The sequence below is a fragment of the Centruroides sculpturatus genome, unplaced genomic scaffold, assembly GCF_000671375.1.
Source record: "Centruroides sculpturatus isolate CEXI.00-Female unplaced genomic scaffold, Cexi_2.0 scaffold193, whole genome shotgun sequence".
Taxonomy (NCBI): domain Eukaryota; kingdom Metazoa; phylum Arthropoda; class Arachnida; order Scorpiones; family Buthidae; genus Centruroides; species Centruroides sculpturatus.
The window spans coordinates 826972-848160 of NW_019384402.1; the positions used below are offsets into that span (position 1 = coordinate 826972).

General features: G+C 31.9%; 1 protein-coding gene across 1 annotated transcript in view; it reads right to left on the minus strand.

Annotated features, from left to right (window-relative positions):
* Positions 1–2636: 2636 nt before the first annotated feature.
* Positions 2637–21189, minus strand: part of LOC111618703 (lysine-specific demethylase 8-like) — a 39734-nt gene continuing 21181 nt past the window's right edge. The window contains exons 8-10 of the mRNA XM_023360276.1: positions 17439–17585; positions 15982–16074; positions 2637–7929 (exon numbers count right to left, since the gene is read on the minus strand). Of these exons, the coding sequence (XP_023216044.1) occupies positions 7765–7929; positions 15982–16074; positions 17439–17585 (405 nt within the window). The 3' untranslated portion in view covers positions 2637–7764. The remainder of the gene's footprint in view (positions 7930–15981; positions 16075–17438; positions 17586–21189) is intronic.

The window sequence follows — 21189 nt, forward strand, 5'->3', positions numbered from 1 at the left end:
TGCCATGCTATAAAAAGTAATACAGCATATTAATTAGCTAACAGGATTAGATACATCTGCCTGCTGCTGATTACCTTCCATAAAAATTAAATTACACTACATTACTTCTTTACATACTATGGTACAATAGTCCATTTCTAATGACACATTTCTAACTGGCAAGTAGATATTTAGAACAGAACTTAGTTGATTAAATATTGCAACTAAGTTTATACTTATAATTAAGAATCAATTTACTTTTCCTTTAAAATAGACTACAATGTAGTAGTAGTATTACTGCAATTTTTGTTTATATTATGTTAAAATATGAGACAAGAACATGTTTTGATTACAATTATAATCCCATTACACTTATAACCATCATAAAAACCATACAATATTAAAAAAAAACAAATATGAATACAGACAAATCCTGTTTATACATTTTTCTGCAATTATACATTAAATATTTTCTTTACTTTCCTCCATTATAACAACATTTCCATTATAAATGTAAAATTGTATAATTAAAAAATGTATGTTATATTTTTTATTAACCTGTAGAACTATTCTTTACTTGTACATTATTCATTTTGAAATGGAAGAATTTAAAGTAGATTATTAAAAAAGTGGAAAAGCAAATTATATATTCACTTCAGTTAGTTCATACCGACAGTAAAGCAGAGCCAAATATGTAAAGTGATGCCATGTCCAACAAATTTTCCCATTTAGTAAATTGTTCAGCTGGATATGTTGAAAATTTTCACTTGCCTTGTTTTGTATTTAGCAATGCCCACAGACTTTAAAAAACGAGGAGCACAAGCTATAAAAAAAAGGACATCAAACATTATGCAAGAAACTTCAAACTACAGATTAGTAGTGGTTACAATTGGGGCTACACTTTTATTTTTCCTTTTATATCTTGTTCAAATGTATTATACATATAGTAAATTGAAACTTATTTGTTAAGAATTTCATATACAGATTCAGTTTACAGTGTTAATTTGTGCTGCACTATACTTTTGAGACAACTATAGTCACTCTGAAAGCAATTCAATAGTAGTTTCATTTGTATGATATTTTTCTCAGTACCTTTGAAAAACATAAGTGAGATTTGACTATATTTAACAATTGCTTTGGCAATATTCTATGCAGATTCACAGATTTATTTGTTGTTCAAGTTATGTAATTAACAGATGCCTAAGAAATGAACATTTCAGATATATGTAGGAGATTTAGAAGGTTAAATTTTCTACTTAAGAATTCATAATGGATGTGTTGAGTTCCCATTCCTTAAATTTCCACTTGAAAATTTTGTAAAAGTTTTTTTTAGTATAAAATACTACTGCATACTGTTAAGTATCTATAAGAAGTGTCAATTAACGATACTTCTTAATCCCGAGTTGACCTTGTATAGAAGTACTGTTTACGGATATTTTAGGAATAATCCTACTGACAGACCAACTTATATAAAGCAAAATTAAGCTTAAATGAAAATTTTGAGCTAAAAATCATGGTCAACTTGAACAATTTACAGTTATTGCAATATATACAAAGGGACACATGACATATATTTTGAACTTAGACCTAGATATATTTAATTTTTGCTAATATTTTTTATTTTGATGTAAGTAATGGAACTCTTAAATGGTTATTTTACTGAATCTTTCCATCCGATGGCTGGATTATTATTAAAATATATCAAAGACAAGTCTGTCCAATAAGGAGCACCATATATCAAAGACTTGTCTTTGATATATGGTTATTTTACTATTTGTAAAAATGGAAAATTATGCAATAATTATTTATTGCATAATAAAAAAATTGTGTATGTAAATATCTGGTTAGAATTACAACTTTTTACAAATGGTATTAAAAACTATACAAAAAAAACTGGTATGCATTGTTACAATAAATTTTGTCATTCTTAAGACTTAGGGTGCGACTATGCAGATGCAAGCAAGCAAATTTTCCGAGCGAGCAAGAATATGTGGCGAGAAGAGATAGACATTTCACGCTCTTGCCTGTGGTCCTAATAAATGACAGCGAGAAACAGCATAAAACACCTCTCTCTCGTTGCCTCTTCTCGCTTGCTTGGAAAATTCGCTCACTCACATCTGCATAGTTACATCCTTAGAGTGGGGAAAAATTTGCAGCAGTTAAAATTCAGTGATGTATATTTGTTTTGGTATATTTAAGTTGGCAATACTTAAGCAGGCAACAAAGTGTTGTGGCATAGTGTTTTCAGTGACAACTACAACTCACTTGAATAAACAGTCATTATGCAGTGAGGTAAGATTCTTTTTATCAATTCTGATATTTACAAAATACAATAATTTTCTTTTTTTTCCTGAAGACAAAGTCTGTCCAAAAAGGAACCACCATTTATTTATCTCATGTTCCAGACTACACACTTTCTTGGCCAATGACCTTTCTTTTTAGGTTACTGGTCACCAGAAGTTAAAAAAAAGTCCATTTAAAATGGTGGTTCATTTTTGGATAGACTTTATCTTCGGAAACTTAATAATTGCCATTCGGAAAATTTATAATAATTTTTTTCATGTTGAGAAATTAATATGAATAAATCAGTTAATCAAAAGAACTAGTTAATAATTTATGACATACAGAATATGGTAAAAACTTGAAATTAGTCTCATAATTAATGAAAATTTTTGCCATCTAAAGCAATGTCATGTGGGAACAAATGTTTGAATAGTGTTGGAGTAAAACTTTTATCTGACATCATGTACAAACATAATAATAAAATATTTATCAAATCTGTTGATGTTATAATGCATAGTAGTAATTATAGTAAAGAATGTTTATTTTTTATTTCAACCAAATATTGATAATATAGTTACTGTTTCAGGAATTATCGTAGGGCCTGCACTCTGGAAATGTTAGAGGCATATTTTATTATTGCTACAGATTTGGTTAACTTAACCTGCAACTCTGATCATGTAGTAGTACCACATTCCAAACTGGTTTTTCAGAAAGGTTGATGTTGAAAAATGGAGCAATTTAAACTAACATTCACACCACAACAAGAGGGATTTAGCTGGTCACTATAAGGATCTGGACACATCCTTCTATGAACTCATGTTCAAAGATTTGCACAAACTGGTACTCCAGTTTGCAGAAGAAACATCAGTCACCATTTCTAAGAGACGAGTTAACAGGAAAAGACTGGACATTAACTTTCGTGTAAAAATAGCAGTTTGGCCTGAGAAGTCTTGCTAGAATCATGGGATTTAACAAAGTTCAGCTGGAAGTATTTTTTAATAACTTTATTAAACTGATAGTGAAATGCAAATTTATACCTCAGGATTTATAACTTGGATGAGTCTATACTGGATCACATTCATAACATTATTTCTAGCACTGGCAAAAGAGTTGTGGGGAAACTGAGTTCACTGAGAGTGGCCAGCTAGTTACTGTCATCTATTCATTGAGTGCTAGTGGAAACTACATTCCTCAAGCACTAATTTTTAAAATAAAATGTAGAAAGCCAAAACTGATGAATTTTGTGGTGCCTTACCAAATTTTGAGTGTATAAAACACTTTCAGATCCAAAAGACAACCCAATTTTCTTTATATTTGATAATCTTTCATCTCAATTGTCTTTAGATGCAGTTATATTTTTCTGCCAAAATAAAAATCACTTATTGTCCATCCCACTCACGGCAGACAAAGTGCAACCGCTTTGACAGATGCTTTCTTTCAAGCTGTTGAAATTATACGCCTTTGACACATGTAATCATTGTATGATAAATAATCTTGGTCAAGTCATTTTACAATTCCAATTAGCTGAATTGTTTGACTGCTTATCTTAGCTGTGTATCAGTTAGAAAGGCTGTTAATGCATTTAAAATGTGGGAATGTTCCTCTTGACCCTTTAATGACAAATTTGATCCATCTGCTACTAAAAGATATGGATTTATCAAACAAAAATCTACTTTCCCATCAGAACTGTGGTTCCAATCACTCATTTAAATTTACCAATTGTTATTTTCAATACACCATCCACCAGTTTACTGTTTTGTGAACTGTCTACAAAAGATTTATCAGATTTAGAATACATTTTGTTGTCAGTACTTCAAAAAAGATAAAGGCCTTCATGATTATTTATTTATTTGTCTCCCCTGCTGATATTAGACCTCTTCCTAAATGTAGAGAACAGCAACGAAGAAAAGGACAAAAGTCAAATAATTATAAGTGTATCATTTAAAACTATTTTGGAAGTCATAACAGAAGATTTGAAAAAATAACGAAAACAGTTATTTCAGAAGATCAACTAGGCTTTTAGACAAGTTATTAAGCAAAAGTTATCATTTTTGGTTCATCTGCTAATGGAAAGTCAAGCTCTTTCCATTCTTTTTCCAAGATCGAAAAAAACTAAACCAATAAACAAAAATATATTCTGCCTAACATGCAAAAAATACGCTTAACCTGCCAATGAAGATTGAATAATGCGTTGAGATTGCAAAACTTGGTGTCGCGATGCCCGTTCAAAATTACGAATAAAAAGATCAATTTGTATATGATTATTATTCATTTGTACATTATACTTATTTTCAATTTCAACAGCAATTTTTTCATTTCAAGCAACTTTACAAGATAAAATAAAGATCTCTTAATTCCTTGTCATGTGTATACTTTTGCCCATCATAAGTGCATTTTCATTCCATCACTGAGACATAGTGCATTTGTGATAAATTAAAAAAAAAAAATAACATGACACACATTTCATTTCCAGACAGATTAAAAGAATAAGGTTTGTAGAATATAATTCTTAAATTTTTTAATCCTACTTGCATTTACAGATGTAAAATGCTTGATCTAACATTAAGTGTGCACTTCTATCTACTCTGTATGTTTGCTGCTCAATTTTTTATGATGGAAACCTATCTACCACAGCTTCTGGAACAAACTATATTACAAAAATAATGCACAGAATTACTTGATATAGATAATAATCATGAAAATCTTTCAAAATAGACTCCACCAATTTCTGTGTATGATATCAAAGGTCATAATTGACTTATCAAAGTCTTCAGAGAAAATGTAAGCATTAAATTTATCTTATTGCTTTTTTAATGTACAACGATTGATTGATAAATAAGGTCTATAGCAATATTCTGAAAAATGCAGGAATAAAAACATACTTATGGCTACTAAATGAGAATGGTTGTGTCTAGTCAAAAATTCAATCACTGATTGATAGTGTTGAAACATATGCCAAAAGAAGACCAATTTGGTGAAGTATTGCAAAATCTTACAAGCATTTAACATACTTTTTCAGAGTATGGCCCAGGAAAGTCTTTCTAGCATCATGAAAACATGAGAGCATGCTGCATTAAGGAAACAAAGATAATTTCCATTGCCATATCTGAACAATAATAAAGTAAAGCTCTGGTAATGTCAGACTTCTGGTTATTGCCAAAATTAAAGGTATCGAAAAGTCAATTTTTTTTTATTGGATGCCAAATTCAATCTGCTGCATGGGAATGGATCAAGGAAAAATTAAGATTTTCATGCATGAAAATGGCTAGATGACATTTTTCCAAACATTTAGTTATCATTTGACAGTTTGTTTTAAGGCATTGTGAAAAAAGAGAACCTGTTGTAAGGAAAACATCTTACAAGCAACTAAGATTTTTAATGTTTTTCAGCCATCAATTTGGATGATTATATTCAGAACGTGAGAAAAAATAATTTCGATAAGATCATGCAGAATCTCAAAAAGAGAAAGAATAACTAACGAGAGGATCAAAGACCTAATGGAATTGAAGGAGACGGTTTTTTAAGAAATAGAGGAAATAACTTATTTGGTTTGGACATGCAAAAAAGAATGAGTGATGAGAAACTCCCAAAAATGTCAATGGAAAACATTCCACAAACAAGGGAAAAGAGAGGAAGACCCAGGCAAACTTGGTACGATGGAGTAAAGTTAGCATGTAGTGAAAAGGGGATTAAAGAGGAATGGTGTATGGATAAAGAGATGGAGAAGGTTCCTGGAAGACGGAAGGCAACGTCAGATGCCATAAACCAAATATAGATAGATATATGCTTCTCTACATATAACTTTTAGTAATATGCACAGAATTTTTGGTTACTATACCCATTTACATAAGAAAGGGTTTTTATGTGGTTCATATTAATGGATGTATCATCTGAATTGCAAATATATGGTATGTTTACAAAATTACTTATGTTTTAACTACTTTGTTCATTTATCTCAGTGTGAAGCAAAATCGATAACAAAGGCTAATTAGTATATTTTACCGAAGAATATAGTGGAAACAATAAATAGTACTATTAAAGTTTGTATTCAAATGGAAATGTTAATCAATTCAGATTTTTTAATTATTTTTTTATATTAGAGGAAAATGTCTTATTGAAATTAGTCATTCTATATTTTTTTTATTAATTATATCTGATAAATTTTTTACAACATTTCAATGAAGACTTTAAATTAATAGTTACATTTTTTTCAGATATTCTCAGCTTAATAACACATTCATTTAGGACAGACATAAATTTTAGAACTAAACCTATTTATTTTGAATGTCTATAAAGTTATTTTAAATATTTTTGGAATTTTTACTAAATTCTATCCTTTAATTGCCAGTTAGGAGTTTTAAACTCTGCCATCATTCATATTAATTTCAGAAAATGTTTAGTTGACTGACTAAAGTTTTACCATGTTTATGAAAACCAGTGTTATGAAACATTTTTATTCAGAGAAATTATTCTTATAATATTGTAAATTAGCAATAATTATAGACCAAGTAATCAAATAATATGGCTAATTACAGATTACTCAATGATGGCAGCCAAATTAGTGTTAAATAATTTCACACATTGTCAAAGTTTGGTAAAATGACAGAAATCTTTACTCCAACTTAAACTGTTTGAATCCAGAAATTTCAATCTGTCTTCTTTTAACCTGTTTAAAAAGTCACATTTATATGATGTAATTTACCAGAACTACCATTATATAAATTTATAGAGTTATAGATGCAGGGAAGTTTGAAATCTACAAGTCATTTGTACTCCATCAGACTGTCTTTTTATGAACTTTTTTGTCAAATCTTAGTTCTACAGTTTATTGTACAATTTTTACATAAATTTAGACAAAAGCCAAGTTTACAATAAATAACTATTTTCAAAACAACCAAATAATTCAATTTATTTTTTCTTTGGCGTGTGTGGCAAATTGATATTTCAATTAAACACTTTTTTTTCCTTTCAAATATAACAAAATTTTGTCACAAAAAATATATGCAGATGTCATTTTTAATTCTGAAAATTTTCAAGGAAATATTCTTGAAATTAATCAACTAATTAGTACTGTTAGATTCCTATTAGGGTAAAAGACACAATTATGGTTAAAAATGTTTGAAATTGCTTCTTGTGATGCCAAAAACTTTAAGAAAAATAGCTAAAAATAAAATTCTAGATATAAATATATAATCTACGAAATATGTAGTATTACAGACATACAAATATTAAGGATGAATATGAATTCACTATTAATTATAACAGTGAAATTTTGTATTAATGAATCGGAGTATTTCACTCGATGCACTATAAGAACATGTTTATTATTAAAATCAAACTGCTTGCTGCCTTCTTAGTATCTAGTAAAATCATTGTGTTTTAATATAAAACAATAAATTACAATATTGTAATAAACATGAATATCTGCATAGAATATTTACATAAAAATTTGTAAATATGATATTTAGAATTGGTAAAAGTTAAATATTCTCAGTTATAGAATTAATGCCACCAGAAACTAACTGAAAAACTGACAGAAAGAGAACGAACGTAATGCCAACATTTAGGTGGGATGTACAAAACTTCTCCACTTTTTAAGATACATTCTTGATATTGGCCTGAGCTGAATTTCGGAAACTTGTTTAAATCTGGATTTTCAACATCAACCTGTAATAAACAAAAAATATATATCATTTAAAATATCAAGAATCAAATAAATAATTTATTTAAAAACAACTCTCTTGATACAATACAATAGAAATGTTAAAGGGCCGCACTCATAGGTATAGCCCAAATAAATATGAAACAGAAGGAAGATGTGAAGTTGAAGAGGAATATAAAGTGAGATAGTAAAGAGGGAAAAGAGAAAACATAGGAACCGGGGCATCGGCAACACAATTATAATAAAGAAGCATTTACTAAAAAGTTGAAAAGCAAGACACATGACGATTAGTTGCCCAATTAGATGGTGTGATGACAAAACCCCGTGGAAGTGATAAAGTACCAGATTACAGATGGGAGACCGAACAACAAGTGTGGCAATTAGTGCAGCAAGTTGATGCTATGGGCAAAGTCCCTAAAGGCACTGTGGATGGTCTTGTTATTTACAAAAGTCTTGAGCTCGCAGGGCCAATGATTCCCTTCAGTGAGAACGGTATTAATGAGACTCCTCCTTTGAGAAGTATAGTGAGGACAGTAGTAGATAATATGGAATGGTTCCTCCATCTCGTTGAGAGAGCAAATGCACTGTCCACTGCCCTTATGGAGGAACTGCAAGAGGTAGCTACTAAAGTTGCCGTGACCGGTCAACATTTGAGTAAGATGAAAGGAGGGGAGCAAATGCTTGTCCTTCTGATTATAGTGTCGGGAATAAACTTGTGGGTTAACCTACCCGTGGAGCTGGCGTTCCACCTTTCCTGCCAGTACTTCCAGCAGGCCAGATTAATCTGATTGGAGAACCAGGTGGGAGGAATATTGCTGTAAGTGCAGTGGTTGCACGTATTGGGCGGAGCGAGCCAGCAGATCTGTCCTCTTGTTCCCAGGAATACCAGAGTCACCCTTCACCCATATAATTTGAAGTCTATATCCTTCACGTGTAGAAGAAGGGTCTGGACAGTTTCATGTTGAGGTTTTTAAGTTGAAGGAGAATGACTCTACTATCTGTAAGAATGGTTGCTTTATTGTAGTACTTAGAGTTGGCATTATTCCTGATCCATCTTAGCACATTCCTGATAGCCAGTGATTCTACTTGGTTAGCCGTACAGTGGGGAGCCAGCATATACTGGGCCTGATAGACGTTTATGTTGTTGTAGATCACCATGATGGAGGAGCCCATCCCCCTCTATCTGACTTAGAGCCATCTATATAGATAAAGGCCAGTGGGGAGGGACGCAGGAACCATCCGTGAAGAAACTTGGGATAAGTAAGATGAAACATTAATATATAACAATACTTAGAATAGAATTAAATATATCTTGCTAAAGTATAATAATTGTCGTTATGTATTATTCTAGTTATTTAATAGATAGTATATTACTAGAGTTAAGTTTATTTGTTTAGTACACAATAAAATGCTTAAGATTAATGGTGGGGATAACTATTTTAGGTTAGCTAATTTATATTATAGTAGGTTGGGGTGAGGGTGTGATGCTTCTGAGTAGAATGCAGGAGGCCTTTATGGTCCAATGGAGGATAATGATAGAATTTTTGGGTAGGAAGTTAGAAAGTTTGAAAGAGGGACAGGAGCAACCCTACTAAAAAACAATAATTATGAAGTGATTGAATGTGTTTTAGGGAGAGGTAAGAGGGTAAGGTGACTGGGGACCACGCCTAGTAGTAGTAAAAGAAGACCCCTGCACAGGCAACAGGGGAGAATAATATATTTAATTTTGTGGAGAGCTTTGTAATGGTGACAGTGAGATGTGTAGTGAGAATTAATTGCCTGTGAATTAATAATGTAATACCTGTGGGCTTTAAAAGTGCATTTGAGGGGCTTATTATTATTATTAGAACTTACAGAACTGGCCAGCAGGAGGAGGGTGGAAGAGAGACTGAAAAATAGTAATATTATTTTGTAGAGTATTTTAAATGGGAGATTGGAGGACCCTGTTTGAAGTAATATTAATTATATGGTAATAGTATAGAGTGGAGAGCCTGAAAATGTAACTGATGAAAAATTCCAATAATTGAGTTAACTAAACCATCCATCTGGAGGAGGCTGGAAGAAAGCCTAAGAAATAATAAGTTTATTTAATAAAATGCTTTGTAGTGAGGTTTAGTTGACTAAGTTTTATTAATATAACAGTTGTGAGCTTTAAAAGTGTGTTTTATTATTATTAGAACTTACAAAATTGGCCAACAGAGGAAGGGAAGAAGAGAGCCTGCAAAAGATTATTATTATTTTGTAGGATATTTGAAATAGTAATTGGTGGATGCAATGCAAAGATACATTTAATAAATGTAATAGTATAGAGTTGAGAGCCTATTTAATGTAACTGGTGGGAAATTCTAATAATTGAGTTTACTAAACCAGCCACCAGGCGGAGGCTGGAAAAGAGCCTAGAAGGTGATGGAATGATTTTAAAAATTTATGAGTGTTGGTAATAATCAGCAAGCCCAAACAGGAAATAATACAAAAGCGTTAGTGCTAAGAAAAAGATCCAAGCCTGGTTGGATTTGGGCTACAGGAAGCAAGCAGGCACCTGGCAAAGGGGCGGATCGAACACCAGGGGGAGAATCCTGGAAGAGGAGAGTTTCGAGAAGAACCAGGCTCACGGGAGCCACATAAACCATCCAAAGTGTCAGAAAAGAAACGTTTTTTAATAAAATTTCCTATAAAAATGTGATAATAAACCAAAAAATACCAATTTTCGCCCTACCCAGTTTGACTAAAATTTCTTATAACTAGAGGGCACCCAAGTCCCTCTGGGGACTTATATAAAGGACAGGGCAGGGGGTGGTTAGTGGGACTTTGAGTTCTCAGCTGCAAGGACTGGGAGTTTTTAAGCTTTTCTTCTAGTTTATCGTAATTATTCTGCAGGACATCATACGTGTCCTAAGCCCTGATTAAGTTGATGCGGATACAGTCTTTGATCTCGGTTTTTAGATTTCTGTTCTCATTTAAGAGCATCCATAGCAGCATGTATGGCTTCATTAAATATTTCCTTGGTAGGTATGAAATTCTCTTTATGACTATCCATCCTGACTACAATTATTCCTAAGTTGCCCAGGTATACCATTTATTCTAATTTATTTCTAGTGTTTAATATTACGCTTTGCCCTTGACTAATTTATAAATTATTTAATAGTTATAAGGAGCTGTGACATCTAACAGACAAATTTCTGAACAGTACTCACCAAATGCAGACGAAACGAACCTTCTCTATGGAAGAACCAACTGAAAAGCTCAATACAGATATCAACCCAACTTATGCCAGTAGAAGAGGAATAATTGGGGAGAGTACTCATTTCAAGGAATGGAGGTCCAGTTTGTTAAGAAACTCGTTGACCAAGTAGCCACGTGGATCCTCAGTAGGGCTGTGCCAGTTTGGGGACTTTGCATTGAAGTCCCCAGAGATAAGAATCGGTAGATGGTTTTGTTGACAAATAGTGGATTGTAAAGAATTTAAGGGAGTCTTCAAGTCTTCTGATGGAAGGCAATAAATAGAAATGACAGTAAGATTGAAGCTGTGATTTGTGACGCTAATAGTAGTAAAATTCCTGTTACTATGATTTGAAAGAATTTGAGCATCGATGTTTTTATTAGTAATAACAATGCTGTTAAGAGGGTTGCTACTATTATCTGAATAGTATAGGGTCTTCAGTTGACCAAATAGAGTAATTTTCGTATTGAAACAATAGGGTTCTTGGATGATTAAAATGTCGGCCTGAAGACTGTAGGCCTGTTGAAGAGATTCAGTGATAGCTGCCTTACACTTTTGTAAATTTATCTGCAGGACCTTAATGTTGTTATTTTGAAGACTAGTACCCATAATTTGTCTTGTTTTAGAGTTTGCTCCCTTATCTTTTTTATCTGTGAGCATTGAGGGTCGTAAGCATTGTGGGTCGTAAGCATTGTGGGTCGTAGGATGTCTCCAATCTGATGTTAGCTCCTTGTTGGTGTTTTTACAATTGATACAGCATGGGGCTGTTCTCATCAGTTGCATTCTGAGAATCTGTGTGTTTTGGAGCAGTGACTACACCTTTGTTTTTCCATACATTCACAGCACTGGTAGCACCCAGTGGATGTGTACATAGTCATCAGCCTGACGACTATGTTTCTGGTTAGTGGAGTGGTTGAGAGCATGATGTGCCGACAATTGTCCTTAATATTGGCTCTTGCCAGTCTGGTGCTTATTCTGGTCATAGCTAAAAACTCTTCTTTGGTAATGATACTAAAAGATTTGCTTTGATTGTAAACCAAATCAATTAATTCCTCCTCAGCTAAAGACAGAGTTAGGAACATTCGGAAGGATGACACGAGGTCTCCTTCCCTCAGATATTTTAGTGCGTATGTAATTTCCAATGTCTGGGAGAGCCTGTATGGCTTGTCCTAGCGTTTCAGCATCCACCTGACTTCCAGTGCAAAAGCAAACCCCGTCACCTTGACTTCCTTAATAGCTTTTACCTTGATCTTCAACTTACCAAAAATATAATGAGAAAAATAAACCCATGTAAGCTTGTTCATATCTAGTTGTTTGTCCTCCTCCTGGTTTGGATAAATAATTAAGGCATAGCTACTCCTGCTACCCTCTTTATTTATTTTGTTGTTGATGGATTGGTTGATAGTTTTTGTTGTTGTACTTTGATTGGCGATTGATTTCACAACATCAGAATAGGAAGGAACTGATTTTGAGTGGAGGTGTGGATGAGAGCTAGTGTTAACTGTTGAGTTTAATCTCACCTCCCTCAGGATGCCTTGGAATTGACCAAGGCATGAAAAAATGCAAGTGAGCCTTTCCCAAACTTCCTTGCACTCTTTAGTGGAAGGAAGTTTGGGAAAGGCTCACTTGCATTTTTTCATTGATTTTCTGGCACTAGGTCCAGAATTCTGACAAAGTGCTCATTGGCCTCTGCGAGAATAGTTTCTTTGAGGGAATTGACAACATCCTGAGGTTCGGTAATACCTTCCATATTGTAGATTCAATCAGCACTAGACAGTCTGTATAGTCCAAAGTCTCTTAACCGATGCGATAAGTTAATATACAGAAAGTCCCCAATGGGATAGCAACAGTAATCCAAATGCTGAACGGCTACAGCACGCTAAATGACTACCTCCACCACGTGGTAGGGAACAAAGCCCTTTGTTCAGAGTGAAAAAGTGCACATTGGCCTCTGCGACAAGAGAAAACAAATTGTGTTTCCGCAGTTAATAAATAACACACCAACAAAATAATTATAATTATAATACCACTTCATAGAGCATATATCCGCGACGGTGCCCAAGTCCAAAATTTCAGGCTTCAATAACACGAATAAAAGTCCATTGAATAGAAAGATAACAATACCCACAGAGAGTGCTTGTCCTCCTGATTCCAGTGATATATTTTTACACCACTATAATACACTTTATATCCAAGAAATTGCAATTAAACTCAGAGCACTTAACACTTCTGACTCCTAGCGGTCAACTCTCTTGATAGTCACCACCTTGTCGAGAGGGCTCACTAGTTCTAACCATAAAAATATGCTTGAAAAACCACCCATGCAATAGTCTATAGGGAAGAAATGAAGCAGAGCAACACACAAGCAGCATCTGATCCAGTCTATCCAGTAGTAAACAGCATCTATTTCTTATATCCAGGAAGCTGATACATATACACCTAAAACCAGGTGTTTATAAAAGCACGTGGACTTAACTGATCAGTCATCCCACTGTCTCCATGTAAGATGTCAGTCTACTGCTCTGTGGGACACAAGAATGAATTTGGATGGGCCAAATTGCCCCAGGAGTTGTTTCAGGGTGTTCGTCCGAGATGTATCGCCACCTGGATGAACCCACATGGGCTTGATTAAAGTCCTCTGTATCCACAAGGTAAAAAGAGTTTTAAAAATTTCACTTCTGTGAGAAGGAAAAAAATGGTTGTGGCATATTCTCATCTTAATACAGGCTTAAACATCACTAGATAAATAAGATCTGTGTTTATAGATTAGGCAGAAGCTAGCAATTGAAAAAATTGCCACAGTCATCTTTGACAACTAATGGTGAATGCAGCACTGGCCCAAGCATCACAAACATACTCAAATCATCTTATTCACAAACACCAATCCAGACACTGACCACCAAGGTTGGAAAATCATGCTAATGGATGAAATAGACTCAAGATATGAATGTATTTATCATCCATACCTACTACACCACCACCACAAAACTGGAAAGATAGACAGACACATTGACAATTACATGACAAATTCATACACCTCATTGTTATGGAACATAGATAGGGTTGTTATATGTAAGAATAAACAGCATCCTACAAATAACATTTAAATATAACAAACAACAAGTTGCAAATAGCTTTGTGTTATATCTTTCATTAACACTTTACAAGCATTATTAGATACTCATGAAAACATTCACAATTACAACCAGTGACATTATAGACATTGAATTTATTCCAACATAATTTGGTTGTCTCTTCCATTATCCAAAGAGTGTATGGTTGCCATAAAAGACGTTATAAAAATGAAAGCTACAGAAGGTAATTTTAAAAGACATTATACTTAAAAATGTGCACGAAGTGACATTTCCTATAAATTTCAAGACTACACACATATCAGATTGCAAGTTTTTAGCACAAACTGACTACTTTATTTGCTATTTAATTATGTCAATGTAATATATCACCTTCCCTAGTAGCTTGTTTGGCAACTGGGACAAACACGGCATTTAAAATTTTGTTTGTAAACTGAATTGTTCGTAATCAGAGACATTTGAAACCCGAGGTATGACTGAACTTGAACTTGTCCAAAAAATACACCAGTGGAGAATGGATAGGGTACCTATTGTGCCTAGTCTTTCTTTGCACATGCAGCATACCACAACCTTAAACAGTCATAATAAACACATGTCACATACATAAAGAGCACAAAAATAAAATAGCGTGTTTGGTTAATAGCAATGTCTAGAACTATTATTATGGTGTTGGTGAAATCCTAACAATAAAACCTAGTTTTAATTATAACATTGGAATTTTTACACTTCATTTATTAGTGTTTCAAACTGTTTTTTGAAGTCAAATTACCAATTGATAGAGAAAATTCAATACATATCACTCAATTAAGAAAAACTTACATTTAATAATTTTTGATTTTCTATGCAGCAATTATACTGAGATGATCATATGTTAGACAAGATATCGTTATTTCTGGATATTAACATAAACATACAAACATATCTAACCAAATTGAGACTATAAATCTATTTACTCATAATTCTGTCTTCTCCAAAATTAATCTTAGTGTTTTAATTAATTATTTTACATATATATAGCTCTTCTGTTTTTTGATGATAATGATAATTAAAAAACAATATTTCAATTTATGTACAGCAGTTTATATTATGTGGAAAACATATTGGATGTTCTTTTATAGGAACCAGAGAATGAATATTTATGATAATTGAAAATAAAAGATCTTACTAGTTAAATTTTAAACTTTAAGAAATAAAAACAACATATTTTACTCATATAAGTACATTCACAAAGAACTGAAGTTTTTCAAATTTGTGTGTATATAATAATCTACTTACAAATACAAATTACAGCTATAAATACAGGGTCCTCCAAAATGATTGCACACTTCTTACTGTAATTATGTTAATGTGCATTCAAATGTCTTGTTGTCTACTACCTCTATAAAATGCCATAAATAAAAATAGCAACTCTGCATTTGAGAAGGCATTTTGTCTTGCAGTTTGCAAAGTCAGAATCACTCATCATTGTGCAACATAAGTAATCTGCAGAAGCTGTAGAATTGTGGCAGCTATGGAAAGAGAGAGAACAGGTGTGCTGAAGTAAGCATAGGAAGAACTGAGTATTGGTTTCTCAAGCCCATTACAATTTTTTGATGTGTGTACCTAGTGCACACATCAAAAAATTGTAATGGGCAAAATGAAACTTTGATAGCTTTCCAATGCTTTAATGTACAGTACATTACAATAATTTAAAATGGTAATTCTTTTTGGAAGACCCTTTATATATGTAAATTATACATAATTACCTGACTGGTATTATCAAGCAATTTACTTGGATGTGGATAAAGCACGGGAGTATTTTCTTCATCATATAAACGAACATATTTTTCTCCCATAACCTATTTAAAATAATTTGCAAATTATTTTGAGAGAAAATTTCAAATTAATTTTAAAAATTTGGAAATAATCTAAAAACTTTGATTTTCAAGTACAGTGGAAGCTCATATTTTGAATGGTAAATTTTTGACAAAAATTCACTTCAGAGTTCGAACTACACTCAAAGTGTAAACAAACTGTTGTACACTCAAATCACCTCGTGCTCTTGTCATATGCTTGTATGTTTACAGTGCTTTTTTTCACTTTATTTTTGGTATATTCTTTAGTTCAAAATTTCCTGAACAGAACTTTTTAAACTGGATTTGATATATTCAAAGTTTAGGAGTTCCCCATATACATTACAAATATTTTTTTTATTGTTTGTATAGCTTTTTATCCTTTCCAAAACTCAAAGCATAATATGCCTGATAGGTCATTTCAATTTGATTTTATTCAAACAAAACACAAAGTAAAAAGTTTAAAATAAGCTTCTAAACTAAGAATACAATCACACATTAGCAATAATGTGTTAAATTTAATAACTTAAGTGAAAGTTATTTTGCATATTTTTTATTAACCATGGCATCCAAGAAGTGTGTGTAAGCAACAATGTTTGAAAGAAAAGTTATAATTGAGATAAAAAAGGAACTTATCACAAAGCACGAAAGGGGTACACATGGCAGATCTGGTGGCCATGTTTAAGATGCTGAAGTTGACAGTGCGTGACCAGTAAATGCAATTTGAAAAAATTGTAGACCTATAAATTTCCACCGTAATCCATCCATCTTTCCTTAACCTCGAGAACAGAGTTAGATAGATGAAATCCAAGACCATACAGGGAAACCTTAGGGGCAGGAGGCCCCGATTAACTATATACGAACTTCCGACGTAAACCAGCAGGTGTGTTATTTCAATTCAAAAATTTTCCCCTGAAAGATGTTAGATAGATCACTGGCATGACTCTTTTGTTAAAGGAAAAGTATGATGTATAAGGGCAAGTAACTACAGTACTAATTTGAGGTGGAGAGCATATATTTTAAATTAAATAAATTACAAATAGCAGCTTGGCATTGTGACAATGTCACAATAAATAATTGCTCATGTTATTTATTGTTTTCATGCATGCATTTAATTTTATGTTTACCTTAAATTATGTGTATTTGCTGCTTTATGTTGTTGTTGAAATGGATTAATAAATTCACTTTCCATTATTTCTAATGGGGAAAATTGATCTGGACTTCAAACAATTCATAGTTTGAACGGCCTCTGGAATGAATTAAATTCAAAACAGGAGGCACCACTGTATTTGTATTTTAAATAATTATATATCAGATAATAATTAATTTAAAAATATTTTTAAAGCTTTGATTTAATGAAACAGAAATACCTGGGCTAAAAGATTATGTTTTGGATCATGGTGTAATGGAGAAATGGTACCCTCTGGTCCAAACCATGCATTTATGTCTATTTCATCTTCAGACTCAGCAAGAGAACAATAAGTAGGAATTGCAATGTCGTTTCTTAGTTCTTGAATCTGAAATAATGAAAAAGTTTTTAAACATTATACATATAATTTTTACAATGATATCACTGTTTAAGTAACTTTTCAAAAGAAGAGAAATGAATAATTAAATTATTATAAATATAATTATTCATTTCTCTCCTTTATAGAAAATGAAAAAAGTATTTTGCAACAGAAATAAATAAATAATTTATGTAAAATTATTCAAATTTTATCCTTATCAGTCTAATTATTTAATCATGTATTCAATCCCCTTTAAAAAAACTTAATTTTATCATCATTGATTATACGTTCTGAATGAGTCTTTTTAAAAAAAGAAAATACATTTTTCTGAAAATTTCTTATGAATAAAATCTAAAAAGCATATATTTACACTAGAACAAACAAAAACCACACTTAAAGGGAAATGCTTTTAAAGGGAATTTTTATCATTAACACTCAATTGTTTCCTCTTTCTAAAAAAACCAAGTGATTTCTACTTCAAAAAATATAGTGGTAGTGTATAATAAATAAATTTATTTTCATCAATTAATGACTTTGAAACTTAAATGTAATGCTACTAACTACTATAAGCTAACTTTTTAAATTATAGAAGTTTTTTCCAAATACTAAGTTCTTGCTTTAGAGTAGATAAATTTACAAGATATCCCATGAGATATTATAATGAAAATAACTTCAAAGCAGAGAAATATTAGAAAACTAATATAGATCAAGTTTCATTTTATATTTATTGATACCAGATAGCATTATTAAACAAATTTTCAGAGTATTTTACATTATCTCAACCTTTTCATAAACTCTAACAATGAAAATTCTTTCAAAAATATGATGGCCAACAACCTTCTTGTTTTACATATAGTCATCTCAGCATCTGATATGTTCTTAATTAGATTGTTCTTAATTCCTCCATTTACATGAGTTCACTTTAACAAGATATTTAAATCTAAAAAATTTTCAAATCAACTTTATGGAAATAAATAATATTTACTAGTAACAAAAGCACTTTTCAATGAAATCTCTTATAAAGATCTATATTTAAAAAAGGAAAAAACTTATTTAATAAGTGTAGAATACTGTATTTGAAAAAACGAAAGTAAAAATATTGGACGCAAAGCAAAAGAATAAGACCATTTGAAATCTATTGAACCTACTAAAGTCAAGCCATGAAAAAGGTTAAATAACAATAACCTTGCAGCAATCATTGGATATGCTACAGTAAATTTCTGCAACCATGATGTTAATTGTGATAACAGTTACATATGATTACAATAAATATATACTCAGTAAAAGTGGAATAATTAAGTCCAATGCACGTAAACATACCAGAAATATCCAGCACAAATTATACTTACTAAAAATAATGAAAAAAACAAACATTTTCAACAAAGTATAATTTGTGCTGGATATTTCTGGTATATTTACATGCATTGGACATAGGATTACACACAATACAGAGAAAACACAGCTTTTTAAACATTATGATGCTACTGTAATTATTATGACAATTAACATCATGTTTAAAAAGTTGCATTTGTTATACATTCTATGTAATTGCTTAATAATAGTTTTCTGTATATCTTATCCAATGGACATATATTGATATTTGTGTAAGATACATAATAAATTTTTGTTCAACAATATACTAAATATATTAATTAAAATAAAATTATTACAATTCTAAATGTATTCATATTTTGACAGCAGTAACTTTTAATGTTTTTGTGTCAGATATTATCTACTGATTAACATACCGAGATGTATCTGAACTTATGACGATCAGTAGATAAGAATGTCCTAATTAAACATTATTTATAGAGGAAAAGGAATTAAAAATCAACTGGCTAAATATTGTCAGATTTCTATCGGACTATTTGTATGGTAGAAACAAATGAATTTATAAATGTCTTTGAACAAATCCTGTGGTTAAGTTATTTGATTTGGTAAAATTCTAGGTTGATTAACTTACACAAGATAAATAAGCTGACCAATCTGGAGTATTTATCATATTAAATAATTATCATACAATATAGCATTTGCAAGTGGTTAACTAACTAATGAATATTTGAATATTCCTGTATATTCAAATATATAGGAATATCGAAGCAAATTACGATAGTATATCTAAGAAAATATAAGCTGCAATATATCCAATTCCATTCAAACTGATCCAGCATGCACAATATGCAATGTTCGCATTCAAATGAATCAAAACAGTTGTAAATCATTATGCAATCAAAAATTTACATATGTCATGTGATAAAAAATATAGTCAAATAGAATGTCAATTTAAATATTTAGAAATAGTATTGTAAAATTGTCTGTGGATGTGATGCAAGTAGCTTTTGGCATGAACACAAATTTCCTACTGTTAAAACAATATGCACAGTGCATATGCAAATACAGCCTCAACTACGAAGATATATAAATAATGACAATAGAAAAGCAGCACATAGTCATGTAGAGAAGACCATAAGCTAGTGGTAAAAAACAAAGGATGACAAAGCAGATGATAGCAATGGCTTTTGACAATGAGTTGTAGATGTTTCTTGAATCCAGAAGACATTTTATATGTTGCAAAAGCATTGAAGGTGAAAAGGTAAACTTTCTACCATAAATGTATCGCACTAACCTTATAATGCTTTGGAGTTATTTTAGAACGTAACACAAACTTTCTACCAGCTTCATTAGATGTTTTTTGAAAGGACAGGTGGTAAAGGAATCTTGTGGCAGAGCTAACAATGTTAAGATATAGGCATGAGCACATTTCTGCCTCAAACATATCTTGAAGTAATTCAGGTTTGATTTAATGAGGGGATGGCATGATGTTGGAGTCGCCAATTTTGATTAAACTCTGTGAAGTTATATTGCATCCCCAATGACTGACATGTGCCAAGCAGTTAGGCACAATACTCAAAATTAAACAAGAAAATTGAGGTTGAAAACTGCAAATCACTTAAAACCTTTAGAATGTCTGCTATTTGTAAAGTGGCTGATGGCTTATTGGAGGGGCATGTCAGTTTCATAATGAAAAATATCAAGAAAATTATAATTTTCTTGATATTTTTCATTATGAAACTGACATGCCCCTCCAATAAGCCATCAGCCACTTTACAAATAGCAGACATTCTAAAGGTTTTAAGTGATTTGCAGTTTTCAACCTCAATTTTCTTGTTTAATTTTGAGTATTGTGTCTAACTGCTTGGCACATGTCAGTCATTGGGGATGCAATATAACTTCACAGAGTTTAATCAAAATTGGCGACTCCAACATCATGCCATCCCCTCATTAAATCAAACCTGAATTACTTCAAGATATGTTTGAGGCAGAAATGTGCTCATGCCTATATCTTAACATTGTTAGCTCTGCCACAAGATTCCTTTACCACCTGTCCTTTCAAAAAACATCTAATGAAGCTGGTAGAAAGTTTGTGTTACGTTCTAAAATAACTCNAACATTGTAAACAGAAGAAAAATTGAAACTCAACGTTGTCACTTTCGGGGACCACCACTTCACCCTTCCTCTTTCTACCGTGTCCCGACCACTCTCTCTGTCCCTCTTCCCATTTTTTTTTTTTACGATCCTTTGTCTACATTTCTTATTCCCCTTTTACAACTGT